Below are 19,061 nucleotides of genomic sequence, written 5' to 3' on the forward strand. Positions count from 1 at the left end.
GAGTAAACCAAGTAAACACTTTATGTGTGTGCGTAGGTTATGTTCTTGTTTACCTACTGCATCACCACAATCAAATGAGTTTCTTTCAAAGTGTTTTATTAATTAATTTTCAAATGAATTTTTTCATAACTCTGTGATCTTCTACAAACACCATGGATCTAACCCTAGTCTTGTCGCTTGTATCTGCCGCCGTAGTTGCTGTGCTCCTCGGAATTGTACTCCTCAGAGCTGGTGCGTTCGCTACAATATGTTCAACAGTCTGAGGCAGAAATATCATAGTTCCTTACATTGCTTCTCTCATTCATTTTAACAAAGTCATATTAATTTAATTTTCCCCCTCCCGGCACGTACATTTTTAAGGTGATTCGTCAAGCTCAAGTGACGTGGTCGAACTGGCATGCTATACATCGCATCGATTAGGTCAAAAACCTCAGTTTTTTAATTTTTAGCAAAAATAAAGGACGATAGCCCCTGCGCATGAGCCTTAAAAATCATTCTAATCCCTAAAATCAGCTGGATTCCCAGAAATGAAAGCAGATTAGAGTTTGAAAAAAACCTTGGATTTGATTCAGCTATTGATTTCTGTATCAAATGCGAGGTTTTTTTCCAAACACTATTCTGCTTTCATTTCTCGGAAATTTTTTTTATTTTGTGACTTCAATTATCCCTCAGGAGATAATCCCCTGCTTGCCGTCCCTCAATTCCCATCCCCCCTCAGTCCCTAAACTAGCCAGCCCCAGGTGACCGTCATTCGAGACCGTCAGACTCGGGTCACCTGGCGGGGAATCAAACCCGGAACCTCCCGATCGTAGAGCAAGCGCTACAACCACTACACCACAGGAGGCCGTCAATTTTGCTGATTTTTAGGTTTAGAATGATTCTCTGGGCGCAGGGGCTATTGTCTTTTTTTTGCTAATAATTAAAAATCGACCGTGATTTTTGACCTAATCGATGTGATATATTGCATGCCACTTCGACCATGTCACTTGAGCTTGACGAATCACCTTAATGTCTCAGCCATGAACTTTAAAAGCTTAGGTACTTCTCATCTTCAAGATAGCTCAAAGATTTTCACCGTGATCCGTCTTGTCCTACCCTAGCTAGAGCGGAGGCATCGTATGTTCAGAAAGAAGTCAAGTATTATTTAGGTCGCCACTTATCATGCATTACCTGCATGCATTAACCTGTTGAGTGGTGCTGATTCTGAGGTAATCAGAGATTGACATTTATCTCATCACACGATGCTTCCGCTCTAGCTCCATTAAAAAATTTACTCCATGAGAATAGATATAGTGAGCACACCAATATTAAGCTCATTTTAAAAAAATTCAGGCTGAGAGCAAAATGAGGAACATGTGGTAAAGTAGATGAGTATTCAAGTTTTCAAACGTCCATGACCGCATTGCTCCCAGATGGATTTCACCAGGCAGCTCAGTATCATCATCGCACTTCAAATTTGCTATGCATTTTGAAAAAAATTATGAAGACAGAGGCACCTTTTATGAATCATAAAAAATATTTGGACCGCGTTAAACAGAAAGGAACCAAGCCACATCAGCTATTGCCAAATTTAATCGGGCAATTTAATTTTTTACAAGAAATCAGGTGTGCGGATTTTTGTGCAAATTTCAGTGGATTTTCTCCATAGTACAAAGTAAATTCCTCAAAATATTCAAAGGAATCCATACACACGTTCTCTCGTAAAAAATTTAATTGCTCAGTCAAATTTGGCAATAGCTGATGTGGCTTGGTTCCTTTCTGTTAAACGCGGTCCATTTGTAGTGGATTGTTTCAGAGTTAGTTTTAGTTCTTTTTCTCTTTGATATGATGTATGCTCTCTTTTGAATATTTTAACTGGCTGATGCACTACACCATGTGACGCCAATCGCATCTTAATATAAAGACAATATAAAGAGACACTTGTTTTTGCATCCTTTAGAGCCAAGGAAACATTCCTACTTAAGGTTTGGTTTCACCGTACATTGTTTAAAAACAGTTGTCTCATACTTTCTCCATACTCAAATTGCAGGTAAGAAGAAAGAAAAGCAACAAGTGGCCCCAGAAGCTCGAAATGCACCAAGACCTGTCGGACCAAGAGGAAGGAGGAGGCTGGTCCAGCATCGTGGTGAGTATGAGGTCATTTTAATACTGTAAATGTTTAATATCCGGAGAAAACATATCATTAATCTTAAATATAATCCGTCCCTATGCTTACGAGTGGCTCTATACTTTGTAGCCATGCAGTTCTCAAAGAGGTCGTTTTTCTTGTTCTGCTCATTTTGTATTTTTTATTAGTTTTGGCTTTCCTTTCTGGATATCCTCTATTTTTTTTGGGTTGGTTTAGTTTTAATAGTAAGTCCTTTTCTTATTTAGTTTCGTTGGGGACTCCCTTAATTTTAATTAAGGCAGAGTGCATTTCAGAATATGCGCAGATTTTCTGAGTGCTGTTAACTTCTCAGAGTCATTAAAGATATACCTAAGTCTAACTTAAATGCCAAATGAAATCACCATTGTCAAAAGTTGTATGGTTGAAGAACCATGCAAAATTTCTTGCTGTTGGATGCAGCTCAAGAATTGCCTGCCTCTAGGATTGCAGCATAACTTGTAATCTTTTTGGTTCCCATATTGACTTTATAGTTTTTGTCAATTTCATGTCTTTGATTCATTTTAGCTCAACTTGAAGCAGTTGAAGGAGGCGGAAGCGAGGATGAAGAAGAGGCCCAAGCGCGGCCTGCCGTAAAAATTGAAGTCCCAGAAGGGGCCAAGATAGGAGCCAAAAAGATGGCCAAACTTCAGGCGAAACAGGAACGCCGCATTCAGAGAGAGGTAAGGAACAGAGACATCAGTGATAAAATTGGAGGAAGTGATAATACGTAGAAATTCCACAATACCTACAACTGTCCATTAAAATGCTGTCCCTTGGTAGCTCAGGACAAAAGCACCTCTTGTAGCGTGTATCTCGCAAGCGGCTATTGTGCTTGATTTTAAAATAAGAGATCCTGGATTCTATTCCTGTAGGTATCCAAATAAAATTACACTCATTCCACATTTCTGATAAATAAAGAGTGGCCAAAACTCCTCTGAAATTTTTTAGAGCGTTGATTCTTGGTTTATTATTAGGCGTAAGGATTAAATTAAGCGAACCCTAAACATTTATCTGACCCAAAAGCACATGATTTTTGTGTCATTAGTGTTTGCTGCATTTCGGGTTTCTTACTTTACCTTGTTATCAACATTTTTTACCAACTGTTTTACAACATTTTTCTACCACTATACAGTCCTTGAGGTTCATTTTCTAATTTTTAATTTTTTAATTGCATTGTTTATTTTTTTTTTTTATAATTGAGTCGCAAATTATCAAATCATTCTGCAATTCTGTATTTTATGAACTAATACCTTCGTTTTTGAAATGGTATAGGTAAGTTTGTTGGGCAAAAAAGCACAATGATGATGAAATTAATAAAAATAGATTTCTGTTTGTGACAAAGTAGGTTTTTATGTGATCCTTCTCTGAAGTACTTCTAATCATCAAACTAAGATAGAAAATAATCCAACCATGTAATCTTTCACTCATGGTTATCTGATTCCTAGTTTAAGAAGCAATTCCCTTGCTGCTTTCACATTACCCATCCTCCACTTTTTTTCTTTGGTTACAGGCTGAAGAAAGAGATCGAGAAGAGAAGAAAAAACTGGCAGAAGCAGCAGAGGAAGAAAGGAAAAAGCAGAAGGAAGCTGAGGAAGAGCTGGAGAAGCAAAGGGAAGAGGAGGAAAGAAAAATGCGTGAGGAAAGGGAAAGGAGAGAGCAGGAGGAATACGAAGCAATGAAAGCTACTTTCGTTATCGAGCAGGAAGGATTCGATGAAGGAGTTGATGAGAAAGCAGAGGAGAATTTGTTGCAAGAATTCATAGCTTATATTAAGGTATGGAAATAAAGAGAAGGGTACAAGCTGCCTTAAAATGCATCTTATGAATAAAACGAAAAATAACATTTCAAAGACTAGGGCTTCTTATAATCACCTCAAATTTGTACCTAGGAACTGACCTGAGTTTGAGGAAGGGTGTCTCAAGGTTATGTAATCATTACCGCATTGATGGTGAAACTGCAAAAATGCATATCCAGGTTACGGTGTTTTAAAATCTCTGCTATTATTTTATTTTTCATGAGGAGACCAAGCCAACATCATGGCTTGAAATTTTCACAGATTATTTTTTATGAAGTGAAAAAAAAAATCGGTGAAATTTTAAAAAAATGACGTTCAGTAGTTTTCCATGTAGGAAATTAAGTGTGACAGGAAGTCTGCAAGGCCTCAAACCGAAATATGCTTTTCTGCAGTTTCAACATCGATATGTATTTTCATTTCAGTTGTATAATTATACTAAAGTCTTGTACTTAAAATTGCCATGGTTTGGTTTCATCACTCGATATTTGGGACAAAATTCTCCGTCAGGTGGCCAACTAACAAGAGGATGTCAGATCGAAATACTCTAGACATCATGGCTTCTGCATTTCATTAGCCTCACAGTTACACTTTTATGCAAAAAATGGTCGCATAAAGTTGTATTTATAAAAGTGCCACATTTTCATGTTTGGATTTCCATTGATGCCCTGGACATTTTTTTTTCGGACTGTATCAGGTAATGATAATAAAAATGTTTACAATTTTTGAAGGTCAACGAAAGCACCAGCACACGTAGTCCTAGTCGATAAGAACGCATCAAAATGGACCACATTTTGCAATTAGGGACTACACTTTCTAACTCATTATTGATACAACGTGTGTGCCATCAGTTTCCCTATGCAGATATAGGTTTTTTTGTGTGTATGAGCTAGAAATTGTATTTCTTATAGCAAAATGCAGTCCAAATTCAGTCCCTCTTTACAGTTTCAAGAGTTGACAAAAAATACGATGCAAGTGTGCGTTTTTTTTTCTCTCCCTGTCTGTGTAATTTCTAATTGATTTATTTTCCTTTCTTTCATTTTCGCAGAACAATAAAGTGGTGGTTTTAGAAGACTTGGCTGCACATTTTAAATTGAAAACTCAAAATGTAATTGACAGAATTGATGATCTACAGAAAGCAGGAACTCTCACAGGTACGAAAGGTGGTTTTAGTTGTCACCAGTTAATAGTGGAAAACAGTGCACATGCATTTTGTCCAACTTGATTAATCTGTCTCTAATTGAATCATCATTAACTTGTATGTTCATTATAACAGTTAATCAGGGAGAGAGCTCTCTATAGGCCTCAATAGACCATCAAACTCTGAACCTATTCTGATCAAAGTTGACCATTTGATGACTGTTGATCACTATGCAACATTCTTTTTTGATCAAAATTGAAGGAGCCAGGCCATCCAATTGTTTTTAAAAGTAGGCTACTCCTTTTTTGCTTAAAAATGTACTAAATACATGCATAAGTGTATATGCAACGAAAGTATCAGGAAAAATTGTTAAGTCACCTTTATTTGCTTTCTAGAGTGGGTTTGACGTTTCAAACAACAAATTTTGCTTGAACACTATTCCAAATTATGTATTTTAAATTATCTTGCTTAGCTGTAATTTTCAGGAAAGTTTACCAAAATGTGTTAGAGAAATCAGAGAAGTGTCAGGGAATTTCATTTTCTAAATTCTGTTTCCTTTCAAATTAACCTTTTTCGGGCAAATAATCGAAGACACTTGGCTACTCGAGACATTTTTTAACTGAAGATAAAGATGCACGAGTTTTGCAACACTGTAATTGCTTCATTCCTTTTTGATAATTGCCATTCATTTATAGAAGTGAAATTGATAACTAGACCAAAGGTGCTATACGCTTTAACTATTCTAGGTTTAGTTGTCTTCGCTAAACTTGCCGTGTGTGTAAAGAGAGCTGTCGGATAAAAATTTTTCGCTCCCACAATTTTTAAGACATTTCAATCTCTTAAGGTTTTCAGCAAAGGATGTGCTTTCAGAGGTTTTGTTCTTCTTGACAACTGCGATATTAGCTGCGTCGAACCTTAGCAAGAAAGAAAACCCTCGCAAGGCTTTAATTTTAAGAGCATATGTCTGTGACAGCTACTTCTAGTTCTTAAATTTCTTATCCTAATATTGTTAACTGATCAGTTCCTTTCCTCTTATTTCAGGTGTAGTAGATGACCGGGGAAAATTCATATATATTTCTCAAGAAGAGCTTGAAGAAGTTGCAAAGTTTATCAGAAGAAGAGGACGCGTCTCGATTGCAGAGCTGGTCGAGAACAGTAATTCTTTCATTAATTTGACTCCTGTTTCCAAGGAGACACCTATTTCCTAAGTCTACCTCTTGTACAGTCTCTGTTTGTATTTGTAAATTTTCTTATTTTTCCACTGTTATTTTTAAGTTTTGTTAAAATAAAGTCAGATTTTATTTTAATTCATCATTTCTTCTTTCTTTGTCTTAGCATGTAGTTGGCAGGTTTCAGCATATTTTCTACGGACAAATGCAGTAGACTCTCGATTACTTGACATGCTGAAACGTTGCATTTCTGGACTTGACTTGACAGGAGCTGGTTTTATGGGCAAAAATTGAATACATGTAAGGGTTTTTGTATTTTTGACAATGCCTTAGAAAAACGATGGCTAATTGGCAGAGCTTGGGCTCTTTAGTTACATACAAAGCCTGAAATGGCACTTTTACTGCCTTTTTAATGGTTTCGATTGGCCGAAATCCCTGATTGCCACTTCGTGTTCAATAATCAAGACTCCATTGCCCATTAGTGCATACCCCCCTGTAGCTGGACTCAAAAGGAGAGGCCTTCAAAAGGGCACTATACTACATAGTAAAGTAAAAGCACTTGTTCCATATTGTCTAGAAGCCAGCAGAAAAGCCCTTGAGGTGGAAACTTGAATGGTTCAGTACAACAAAAAAACTGATTTGGGCTCAGAAAAACTGATGGTCCATTTATGAGGGGGAATGATGGGACAGAAGTTCCTAAGTTCCACCCTGTATAGGCTTGATACAGAGGACAACTAAAAAAGCTAACAAATCGCATAGCTTCATTTTGACGTAATCATATCTTGTCCAGTTGACATTGTGCACAATTTCAACAATTAACCACCAGTTTTAAAGGCTTATTTTTGGGCTGCTGTTAAAGAATACTAGGTAATTTTAGGAACATTAATTCTTCATCAAAAGGTGAGAAGTATCAAAACAATATATCTGCAATAATTGGTTTTCCCTGGAAGCAGTGAGGTGCCTTGATATATAAGGCGTTGGGTGCAGAAAAGGTATTCCTTGCTTGCGTTGTTTCAGAATCTCCGAAGCTAATTTATATTTTAAGGAGGAAACTATTGGGTGCATTTTCTGAAATTTTGAGTTTTCAGCAATAAGAAATTAAAAAGAATGATTAGTAAAAGTAACAAAAAACAACATACATTAGATTTAATCATAATGGATGAACGTTGGCAGAGATTTTGAGACACCGCAACCAAGAAATGCCCTTTTTTCACCTGGCGCAACAAGGGTGTTTATGCGTTTGGCTTGCAGTCTCTTCATTGTGGCACTTATTTACAGCAATGATCTGTTGCAGAATTTTTTTTTTCCATTCATTTTTGGAAAGAATGAAAGTAATTCGAATACCTGTATTTGTCCGTTTTGCATTTGATCAAATTTTAGCTAAGAAAATGTCTTTCAAAGTTGCCAAAAATTCGACCCTATTTCGAATGGAAAAATATTGCATCTAATAGATTGTAAGATGTCACATCAGGAATCGATTGCCAGGTTTTTTTTGTCTATGCATTTGTTCATTTATTTCCCAAGTTTGTATGGATATGTATCTTAAACGCATTGTTACAAGCATTGCTATTTGAAGTGAATAATTTTGTCATTTTTTTAAAAAAATGGAAACGTTTATTCATGATGAAAAATGCCCAGCCCAGCGGCCATGTTACATTGAATTCACAATGGTTGAAACTAAGGGCTTTCGCTTCATATGATGTCATCAGCTTCAGACCAATGAAAAATGTTTTCTCTGTTATCACACTTTGAGCCTTTTTTCAGTCAGAAGTGCTGTTTTGAGCTATTTTGAGCTCAAAAATGCAATGCTCACTGACATTTGCACTGAAAACTCTTATGTTTAAGGCAATTTTTGGATCATACAACAGCTCCAATGAAGCGATGACTCAAATATTTTACAAGAACTTCCAGAAATAAATCTCTAAAATTTTTAAGAAAGTTATCATTTTAATTCAAAAGTTTAATTTTCTCTAAAAAAATATAACATATGGCAGGGAAAAATACAATCTTATATATAACAAATAACATTTAACTTGAGACTTATTCTTCCTAAACCCTTTCATGTTAATTTCAAAAGTAGAAAAAGTCTTGCATTTTGGCTAAGACCAGTTTGACTGACAACAAGAGACCAATGCAAATGATGTCCTATTTGACTTGCAAAAATCAAAAACCCCTTGGATCTTCCCCGCATTCTAAGAGACCAACATTCTTTTTTAATGTTTTCTAACAACTTTATTTAAGCACTATTGTATGTTTAAAGTCTGGAGCATGACAGATTTGATACAATTTTTGGGATCAGAATCTTCAATTAGGTAAAGAAGGAGTGAAGGTCCACTGATTAAAGCCGTGGTGGTTCGTGGTGCAGGGAAGCTGACCAGCAAGGCACCCTTACGGGACCTAAGCAATTGATCCATGAATAAAGTAGTTTGAGCACTACTTTCAAAAGCCAAAAACTTGAAAATTTAATTCAGTCCAGATTTCCTTATCTTTACAGAGGACATGAAGCCGTACAGTAGCAAAAAACATACCCAACTCATAAGTTTAGTGGTCAATGCACAGGTGGTGCTACTGCAATACAACTTCAATTCCAGCAACTGTCAGTTCTGCTTACTCAGTTTACCTTCATTGGACAGTATCTCACTGATCATTCAGACTTTCAACGGTTAATTTCTCGAATTTCTCTTTCAAATCTGAGGGTACTTCTACTTCAAGTAAGTTTTCGATGCCTATCTCTTCTTCCGTCCTGAAATGAGAGGGGAGAAAATAATATATTAGTAAATCCATTGGTACACGTTCAGCAAATTAAAAACAGTTGGAATATTCTCATGAAAGTTTGAGTAAAAATTACAAAAAATATAGAGCCACTTTGACTTAGTTTAGATTCCAGCCTAGCAGAATAACAAGGTAACTAGAGCCTGCTGAAACACTAAGATGAAGTCAAAATGTTGTCATGATCAATAAAATTAAAGTTGTTTTAAAAAATGACTAGTAATAGAGAATTAAAATGGTCATTGCTGCCTGACTCTTCGACTGACGCTGGAATGCGCCTCCATTCCTTTGAAGGCTGGACTGATTTCCACCTATTTTTTAGAGCTTGTCTGTCCTTTCAAAACAGACCTTAATTCATGTAGATTTTTCACGGTCATTCGGTAAATACCGCTGGAATGTTTCAATTGGCGATCAGGAGAATAAGGTAGTATTGAGAATGTTCTGTTGGGGTCAACCAGGCATGCGTTCCATCCAGCATTCAATGCAGCTTGAAAGTCTAATGTCGGTGAATCTCCGATGTGTAGTATTTCATGATGTTTCAAAGTTTTGTCACTGAATAAATCCATAGCCAATTTGAAAACTTCAGAGTGCGGTTTTTCTACTCCGACAGTATATGAAGCAATGACAAAATTAAAATAATCGCGTATTTTCATATTGATGAGAACCTCTTCCAATCTCGGATCCGAATTGGATATTACTCCAACAGGCATGCCGCTCATTTTTAAATCCTCCAGTATGTCTACAGCCCCATCGCAAAGTTCCCAACACTCACTTTCTCTAAACACTTCGGTCAGATAATGAGAAATTTTCTTCGAACTTTCTACATCAAACTCCATGGAAGGTGCAGCAGTTACAAAAGTTCGCTGAACCAGTTGATGCCACCAAGATTCCCAAGTCATGTTACAGGAATAGCCATAATTAGGATGGGTTTCATTCATATGCTTCCAAGATTTTAAGAATGCGTCATTTAATAAGTCGGAGTCAACATGGACGTTGTATTTGGATCCTGCTTCAGCATACTGTTTCCCGACAGGAATTTTGAAGTTTAGAAGAGTCCCTGTTACATCAAATGTTATCAATTTCAGCTTGCGGCGAATTTGCTGTAAGTTGTTCATTTTACCATGTGGAAAATGATACCCAAATCACAAATGAGATGTGTCACAATGTCAAACTTATCAAACTATAAGAAGTATACCGATGAAAACCTATTGGATCTTAAGGCTTGCACATATTCTTTGTTCTTCAGGTTTGTACTTTAGAGAAAAACAACAATTAAATTTTTTGGTTTCTTAAGTATGAATGCATCATTGAGGAGTTATTGAGGCAGGCACTTCACGGGGCTTCAAGCAACAATCTTCCAACAAATGTTGCAAAATGATATGTGGTGCACAACTAGAGTTCATGGAGAAAGACACTTTCCTAAATAAATCAAGGTTAAAGAAATTCAGAGTGTTTTCTCACACACTTCACTCTAATCACTTTATCAGTTCAGTGTTATCAGTCAATAAGTCTTGTTGTATAACCTCACTTTTTGCTTTGTTTACAAATGTCCTGTCAACGGTTTATGCTGGGTTTATGGTTTCTGAGGGGGCAAGAGAGGTTTTTGATGAGATCCGTTCGCCGTTTTTACGGCGGGAGACCGCGGGCGCGCGCAAAATTTCATAAAATTGTAAAAAAAATTTCATTATGAAAATTCATGAAATTTCGAAAAAATTCAGGAAATGTTCAAAAACTTCTGCAATGGACTCGCTATGCCATGAAATTCATAGGAACAGTTAAATCTTAGTTCTTGAATTTTGAAGAAAAATTACCATGAGTTGAATTTTGAAGTTTTTAATTGCATTCTCGGATAAGTAATTGTCGAGGATAAAAAAATAAATAAATAAATAAAAAAAATTGACTCGAAACTTAGATATTATATTCAACGATTGTGAGGAAACTCAATAAAAGAGAGACAAATTTTAAAAAAAGGTGAATGTGAGTAGCACAGCTTGCGTTGTTGCTAGAAGGTGTTTTAATCAAATTAATCCCTGTGTCCCTTAGATATGTTACTTGCTGCATCCAATTGCAGACTAGCAACTGCATCTGATCGAACTATACTCACAATATGATATTCTCTTGCTAGTTACATTATTTTAAAATCACAATCAGAGTGACGAACAGAGGCTTGAAGGAGAATCTAGCGAAATAGCACAGATCCTGAGAAGCTACGCAAGTCTCAGGATTTGCTCGTCCACAGACAGAGGCGATTCTAAAAAGTTGGCAACACCGTGTCTCCTCAATTTAAATGCATGTAGAACAATCGATTTACAGTGGAGCAGCTTGCCTCACCTGAAATCGATATTTTTAATAATATAAATGGAGAAAAAACAGGGATGCCAACTTGCAAAATTGCCACTGTCCACAGAGTGTGCACTTATCAGGACAGGGGGGAAGGGGGGGGGGGGGGGGTTGCACTCATGACGAATCAGCAAGTTGGTAAGTGAATGGTCCATGTATCTCCCTTTCATTACAAGGAGGATGAAGGAGATCTCAATGGTAATCTCCAATCAAACATCGCTGCCATGTAGAAAAATGGATTGGTTGATTAAGTCAAAATACAAATAAATTTAGTGTTGTACCTGATTAATATGTCAACAACATTCTCACAGGCTAGGAGTGTTTCGCTATCCTTCTCCCATTTATGCAGCTCTCGTAAGATGATGTATGTATTACAATCTCTTAATATTGTTCTGCACGTTTTAGTAGCACACAGCTAAAATAAATAAGGATGCATGTACATCAAAAATAAACACAGATCATAAAAAAACGGATAGAAGGTAAAATGGAAATGCATATCAGAACAATTGAAAGGAGATTTTGAAATTGCATTGGAGAGGGGCATTTAATTTGATCCGACATCTTACGAGTCGACGACATTATATTTTCTAACATTTTTAAATATAAAAAAATGCATGAAAACCTAAATGCACAGCTTTGTTAAATGGAAGTTAGATAACATTTCAAATAACGTCACTTATATGTTTGCCATTGAATCAAAGTTAACTGTAAAAATTTATATCTTGTTTCGGAGTTGATTTCCAGACATCCCTTTCTATGATTCGTTTTCTTTGTGAAATTTTAATGAGAAAATTGCACAGTACTTTGATTCATACCTTGTCTTGAAGCCCATAATAATCATGGAACTTTTGAAAAATGTATGTACAAACTAAAATGGGGTGGACCCTGGATACTGACCTTGAGAAGAGCTTCCAAAAGGCACTTCCTGATTGAAGGATTCGGTTCTCTCATTTTAGTTTCAGGCAAGTATTGTAAATCCACAGGTAACTTTTCATTGTCTTCGTCATCAAATTGCTCGGGTCCAGCAAGTGGCAAAAGCAAATGGGGTAAGATTTCTACTTCAGGGCTTAACAGCCATTCATGATGCTCTGAAAGATCAAACAAGGAATCTAATGAGTTGCAACTTAAAATCCAGGCATAAAAATAGTTCTTTTACAAACTTAGAGGGGATAAAATCTAAATTTCGGACTGCCAGTGGCACGAAATAAAATTCTGAGTTTTCTCCCAAAAATAGTCTGTTACAAGTGGTAAGGAGAATTCTGACTGACCATCTTATTATGGAAAAGTATTTTTTCTCTAGACACTCCAGGAAAAAATTTAAAGAGTGTTATGAAGCATTTTGGTGGACAAATTTTTCACTGAAAAGCAGTGGCCTCTTTATGATAACAGTAGGCTAAGACTTGGCATTTCAGTAAAAGAGGAGTATGGAAATTTCTATAGATACTACAATAGAAAAAAGATGGATACATCTTTCTCTGCTTTGGTCGTCCTTGCAGTTGTTGGTGATTTTAGAACACTATACTCTTCCTTTGCATAGGTAAATGCTCAATTTTCAGGTTTCTGCATTAGTACACAGCGCAAAACTCTAACTTACCTTGATCAAAACAGCAGTTTTTTATTAAGGTAACAACGCCACTTTTTCTGATGTCCGACTTTTCATAGCCAATGAAAGATAGGAAACTTCTGATAATATTTTCTTTGCGATTTAGAAACATTCTGAAACAGACAAACAAACAGGAAAAAATAAAATATTTCTGAGATGGGGATCACTGTTCCTTCATACATAATCTGTGATGATCATTAGCATATCTAGAAAAATTTAGTGGGTGGAAGGCAATACAGGCCCATAAAGGTCTCTTGATATCCAGCAGCTATATAGAAGCATAAAAAATTTTTTACAGGAGAGGGGGGGGGGGAGGATCACCTTAAACTATACCCAGATAGGTAATGTCAGTGCTGTTTCTTGTCATTTTTCTTCCTTTCATGTTTATAATAATTACAGGCCTACAGTCGTGATGCTTCTTTTTTTTTGGGGGGGGGGGGGGGGGGTTGGCTAGATAATTAGTATGAAGAAATTATAGAGTGAGTGAGCTAATGAAATAAGAGCCTGAAATGTTTGATTTTATCTCAAGTCCTTCGATTCTTCTGCTTACATACTGCATGTCAAAACAGTGTCCTAAAGTTTAGCGTTAAGTATATGCACTAGATTTTATTGTTTTGGGGCTGTTCACAAATTACACGAGGCACTTTTTCCGATTTTAAGACCCCCCCTTCCCCCCGTAAGGCACTTGTAAGGCTAGCCTGGACCTCTCCTTAATAATTACGTATGGCTGGCCAGGACCCCTCCCCCCCTTTATCGTTTAAATGCATACTTAATTTAATGAAAAAATGGTGTTGAAACAAATCGGTATTGCCTTAAAAATTACTAATTGCTGGTAGGAGATCATAAAGAATAACAGTTGTATTGAAAAAATAACCAGTTTATAAATTCAAAAAGTTTAGGAAAAATTGCATTTTAACAAAAATAATTGAATGTCTGAAAAAAACAAAATTTGGACTAGTCAGTCCTTAAATTAACGAAATTTGGAAGAAATAAAATCTAAAAAAATAAAATTCTGACAAGCAAAAGTTTTTTTCCCTCCTTCTCATATTAAGTGTTGGGCTTACGTAAGGAAGCGCTTGACACCCCCCCCCCCCCCCCAAGCGCCTTACATGATTTGTGGGCGGCCCCTATAACAAAAATGGCAGAAAATGATACCAAGATTACAAAGTGGCTGCCAGGAAGTAGCCCCCGTGTTGGTTAGAGAAACTTGGATTGACATTAAAGAAAGGAATCAAGCAGAGTGCATAGAAATATACAAAAAAAATACAAAAAAATAAATTAGGGAATGAAAATTCACTTACTTCCTAAGTTTGGCAGATTGACTGAGGTTTGCAAAGAAAAAAGCTAGGGTATCTAATGAGCATTTCGCTGTATTATAGTTGATTTTTGTGAAAGCTGATACCAAGTTTTGTAAGGAGTACTTCTCTTCATTTGCTTGAATGAAGTCATGAATTTGATCTGTCGGTACAGGATACCTAGATAGGTTTGCTAAAATTGAACTGGCATGATCGGCAACAACTGACTCAGGATCCAACACATTGTCAAACAATTGTGACAATACACTATTTGTTCGGCATGATTTTACCTTTAATGAAAGCAAAGAAGATGAAAACAACTAGAGAAAAATGATTAATAAAAATAAAAGGGCGAGAAAAGGGGCGCCTCAAGAGAAACCGACTATGTACTGACCAAATTTTTTTATTTTCACACAAAGCAATGATGAAATTCAAAATGGAGCGCTACATATCGATAGCCAAAGTGTAATATCACGTCCCTCCATTTAAGACATTGCAGACCTCCTGCAATAATTCATTTTTTCATCAGAAAACAAGACAACCTGGATTGCATTTTGCAAAAAAGGAACCACTAGCATAGCAATGTTGCTAAGATTGTGCAACTTCTTTGGTCTTGAAGGAAAAACCCGATTATCCCTTAATAGTTTCTATTTTACTCGCTAAAAACTGTAAATTTAAGACAAAAATTACCATCTAAATTTCATAGTTTTTCACAATTTACGCAACTTTATTGCAAAGGATGAAGTTGCACAATACTAGTGCAATACTAGTGCATCATTGCAATACTAGTGGTTCCTTTTCGCAAAATGCAATCCACCTAATGTCTCGAAAACTTCCTTGATTTTTCTCTTCGGTTGTCAAAATATTCTGCATCAATTTCAAGCTAGGTATAAAGTTGGCTTCTTTTTTTTCAAAAAAAATAAAACAGGAACAGAGATTTTGAAACATACCGATAAAGCTATGTATACTATAAATAGCTAAAACATAGCATTCCTTGCAACAGATAAAATGGAAATGTATACAAATTTCAAGGCGTTGTCTCCACGGGACGTTTTCATGGGATTTGTCCCAAGTTTGAATCGCAGGAATGAAACTTCTGGGATTTTTCCTGGTTACCGTCTCCACGGAACGGGGCTCATTCAGTCCTGCGACAAGTTTGTGTGGGAAGATAAGTTAGTAAAAATCTAGTACTTTAACCAGGATTAAAATAATAATTGAACACGATTCACAAGTAGACCCATTACTTAAACTAAACAAACACAAACAGTGGAGTAACCAACAAAATATCGCATAGTTCGCTTTCAGTTCTTTTTCCTCTCTCAGTTGGTCTTAAAGGTACAAGGACCATACTTGGTAGTTGGTAGACCATATTGAGTTAATCAATATTTTTCCCAACTTCGCAAGTGAGATTTTTCCCTGGGACAAATCCCATGAAACATACCGTGTAGACAAGGCCTAAGAAGCATTAAACCTGGATTTACGAAGCATTAGATCATTAACAAATAATTACTTTCAAGCAGGTAAGTAAATTTTTGTAAGTGAGAGTCTATGAATTTCACCTCAGAGGGAGTGTCATCAAACTCATTTTTTAAAATGAGTTCTGCTCCATCTCTGTCAGAGGAAATATTAATCAAGAAAGAAAATGAACTCTTGGCAATAACAGGGTCGGCATCTTGAAGGCAAATCATCAAAGTTTCAATTGCTTCAGGACAACTTTTGTACCAGTTTTGGCGTCCATCAATATCGGCTGTTGTTTCTGCAAAATGGATGTAAAGGAAGTATTAATACCGGTAAAGGTTTAGTAACTAGTGATTGAAGAGACATGATCCATTCTTACGGTAAAATAAACTGAAAAATGCAGCAATGACGTCAAAGAGGTTTGTGAGAGCAAATTCTTACGTGAGATACACCTTTCTTAAAATGGACATTTAAAATGTAGATCGAAGTGCTTTTATTTCTGAGGGTTTTTTTCATCTTTCCTCATTTGACATACCAGTGCTAATGGAGAGCTGTGCTATTTGCTTGCGCGTTGTGATGCTCTCCTACTCAGCAAGTAGCATTCATCCTCTAGTATTGAAGTAAGTGACGATACCTAGGAGGTGCGCTTTATACCACATGTTTTCTAATGATAAAACATCAGCTTGTTTAAATTTTTACCAGAGATAAGTATGGGATATTGGTGCCATCCATGAGAAGAACATTATAATGTTGTCACTTACAAGTTAGGGAGGGGAGACCGGGGGTTCAGATGCAACAGTGACAAGTTTAGGTGATTGAACGGACAAAATTACTCCAGATCAGTGACGACTATACTGTGACGCCAATATTCAAATATAAATCATTTATGACTATTCTTAAGGCCCTTATAGGCAGCAACATATGATTTTTAGCACAAACATGTTTCTTGTGGTCTACTAACTTCATTTTTACATCACACCACTGGAGTCCACACCTAATTTTGGCTCAAATATTTAAGCAAAAAATTATCTTCATCTCATGGATCTGCGTTTTATAATTTGATCAATATTATTTCAGTAATCGTCGAAGGAAAGTGAATGCTTAGTGGTGACTGGCGGCACTATCTCTGATCTTGAATTAACCCTAATCGAACCCTGGATCACCTTAAGGATAAAGAAAAAGTGCTATTCCGAAGAGGTGAATTTAAGCACTTCAGTTTGTGTCCGAATCAGGTTTTGCACTTAACATCATTACAGGTAAAAATCTAAAGACACAATAAAATTCGTGATTGGGATTGTGTGCAAGCTATATCGACTAAAGTGATTATGTTACGAAAATCTTAATGTGAAGGTTTTCAACATGGTTGTTTTGATTCAGGTTGGAAGATGAGTATTCAATGCATAAAAACGTGACTAGATCAGTATTCCTGGATTTGCCGAGGCAGCATCACAATGACAACATTCAGATCAGATTCACAAAGAAGTCTGAGAGGATAGTTCGGAAAAATATAAAAATTACTCACTTAATAATATAGAGAGAGCTCCGAGTCTTATGTCACGACGATTTTGAGGGCCAAGGAACGTCAAAAGTTCTTTATAAGAATTGTCAGACATTTTGATTTATAGGAAAAATGATACGTAATGAAGTTAACCAGCAAGACTGACTTACAGAGATGAAAAATAAATTGAAATATGCGAACTTTCAAGTAAAAGTAAAAAAACGACTGAAAGAGACACGTGTGTACCTGGTGTGATGTGTACGGACGGTCAATCGGAAAAACTTAGGTTATGTCGTATGTGCTTGTTTACATTGGTCGTTTCCGGTTCAGTGGCGGAAACGAAGAATGACAAAAAAAGCGGTGAAGTCAAAACCGCGTTGCAAAACCGTGAGACCACGACCTGACAAAATGTAAAGGTCTTTGAAAAATTGCCGTTCCGTTCTGATGTACAACGTATATTTGCTTGGCACTTACAAGAGTCGCTGGTGTCGTAACAGAGTGCCAACAAAATTTCACGCCCGAAAAATTGGCCGAATTCAGGAATACTTGACGTTTCCGATGTCAATCGAGGTCAGTGGTTATCTATTTCCTGAACTCAAGTAGTAAAGCACTCATACCTGCATCCTGCATCAGCATGTTTACGGACGTACACATTTAAAATATCATGGATCGGCAGGTCATTGACCCTTGAGTAGGACTCTATTTTTGTGCCGTAGTATCTTGATTTATTTTGTGAGGATAGCTCTGTTTTCTTACAGGATGCCCGTCATTCTTGATACGTTGGAGCGGCTTGAATTTCTTATAACACCTCTGTAGTGAAATAGTTGCTTGAAGCGACGTGGCATTCCGCGTCCGCGGCCTGCGAGCAACCAGTGTTACATGCGCATAAGCGCCTACAAACCTAACAGGGATACTTCACGCATTGCGCAATGCGTGAAGTATCCCTGTTAGGTTTGTAGGCGTCAGAGCGTGTTACGCGCTGGCAGCACGCCGCTAAATGACTCACTAAGAGGGATTTTCTGGTCAGAAAAGCTCCCGAGCCCGGTGAATCGCAGGCTCGATTTTCGAAGGTGGGAAAACATTTTGAGGACAGAGTCTGACCCTCCCTATACGGCATTTGAGGCGTAGAGTCTATTGCGCCTGGTCCCGAGACTCGCTTCTATCTTCTATACTTTCTCGCATCTTTAATAGAACTCTTTCCACACCACCTTAGAGAAACCCTCTTCAAAATAATCAGTTAACCGTCACCAAGACGCACTTGACTTCAATTAATATTTGTTTTGGCGACGGCTAACTCATCATTTTGATCAGGGAAAGACCATCGCAAAAACATGATTTCTCAGGAGGTAAGTTCAGTGGCGCGTTGTTCCTTTCTTTATAGAGGTTGAACATCCCCATTAGGCCTACCGATCCACTTTTTACCGCGAATAAAAGAAAAGAAACAGAGAGGAATGAAGGAGTTTTACGTTTTTTACGTCATTGTGTTTTACGTCATTTAAAACACTCATACTTGCATCAGCATGTTTACGAACATAAAATAAAACACACACATAACATAACATAACGTAAAATATACACATAATTTAAAACATAACAACACATATTTTAACATAATTTAAAATATCATGGATCGGCAGGTCATTGACCCTTGCGTAGGACTCTATTTTTGTGTCGTAGTATCTTGATTTATTTTGTGAGGATAGCTCTGTTTTCTAAAAGGATGCCTGTTATTCTTGATACGTTGGAGCGGCTTGAATTTCTCATAACACCTCTGTAGTGAAATAGTTGCTTGAAGCGACGTGGCATTCCGCGTCCGCGGCCTGCGGGCAACCAGCGTTACATGCGCATAA

At 36.9% G+C, this 19,061-nt stretch overlaps 3 protein-coding genes across 3 annotated transcripts; 1 reads left to right on the forward strand and 2 right to left on the reverse strand.

Annotated features, from left to right (window-relative positions):
- The first annotated feature begins 15 nt into the window (after positions 1-15).
- On the forward strand, positions 16-6,386 carry Ddrgk1 (DDRGK domain containing 1). Its single transcript, XM_019059922.2, has 6 exons — positions 16-231; positions 2,030-2,125; positions 2,672-2,826; positions 3,657-3,920; positions 4,987-5,092; positions 6,121-6,386. The coding sequence occupies exons 1-6, from the start codon at positions 153-155 to the stop codon at positions 6,285-6,287; spliced, it is 867 nt and encodes a 288-aa protein (XP_018915467.2). The 5' UTR covers positions 16-152; the 3' UTR covers positions 6,288-6,386.
- Positions 6,387-7,621: 1,235 nt separating this feature from the next.
- Positions 7,622-10,564, reverse strand: LOC109042928 (rhythmically expressed gene 2 protein). The gene has a single exon (XM_019059911.2). It carries the CDS (start codon positions 10,130-10,132, stop codon positions 9,329-9,331), a length of 804 nt encoding a protein of 267 aa, XP_018915456.2. The 5' UTR covers positions 10,133-10,564; the 3' UTR covers positions 7,622-9,328.
- Positions 7,622-17,485, reverse strand: LOC109042927 (protein HGH1 homolog). Its single transcript, XM_019059910.2, has 7 exons — positions 17,236-17,485; positions 15,815-16,011; positions 14,262-14,545; positions 12,952-13,073; positions 12,255-12,445; positions 11,639-11,772; positions 7,622-8,991 (listed from the first exon to the last, which is right to left on the reverse strand). Exons 1-7 carry the CDS (start codon positions 17,324-17,326, stop codon positions 8,886-8,888), a joined length of 1,125 nt encoding a protein of 374 aa, XP_018915455.2. The 5' UTR covers positions 17,327-17,485; the 3' UTR covers positions 7,622-8,885.
- Between the last annotated feature and the right edge of the window lie 1,576 nt (positions 17,486-19,061).

Source organism: Bemisia tabaci, chromosome 6, assembly GCF_918797505.1.
Source record: "Bemisia tabaci chromosome 6, PGI_BMITA_v3".
Classification (NCBI taxonomy): domain Eukaryota; kingdom Metazoa; phylum Arthropoda; class Insecta; order Hemiptera; family Aleyrodidae; genus Bemisia; species Bemisia tabaci.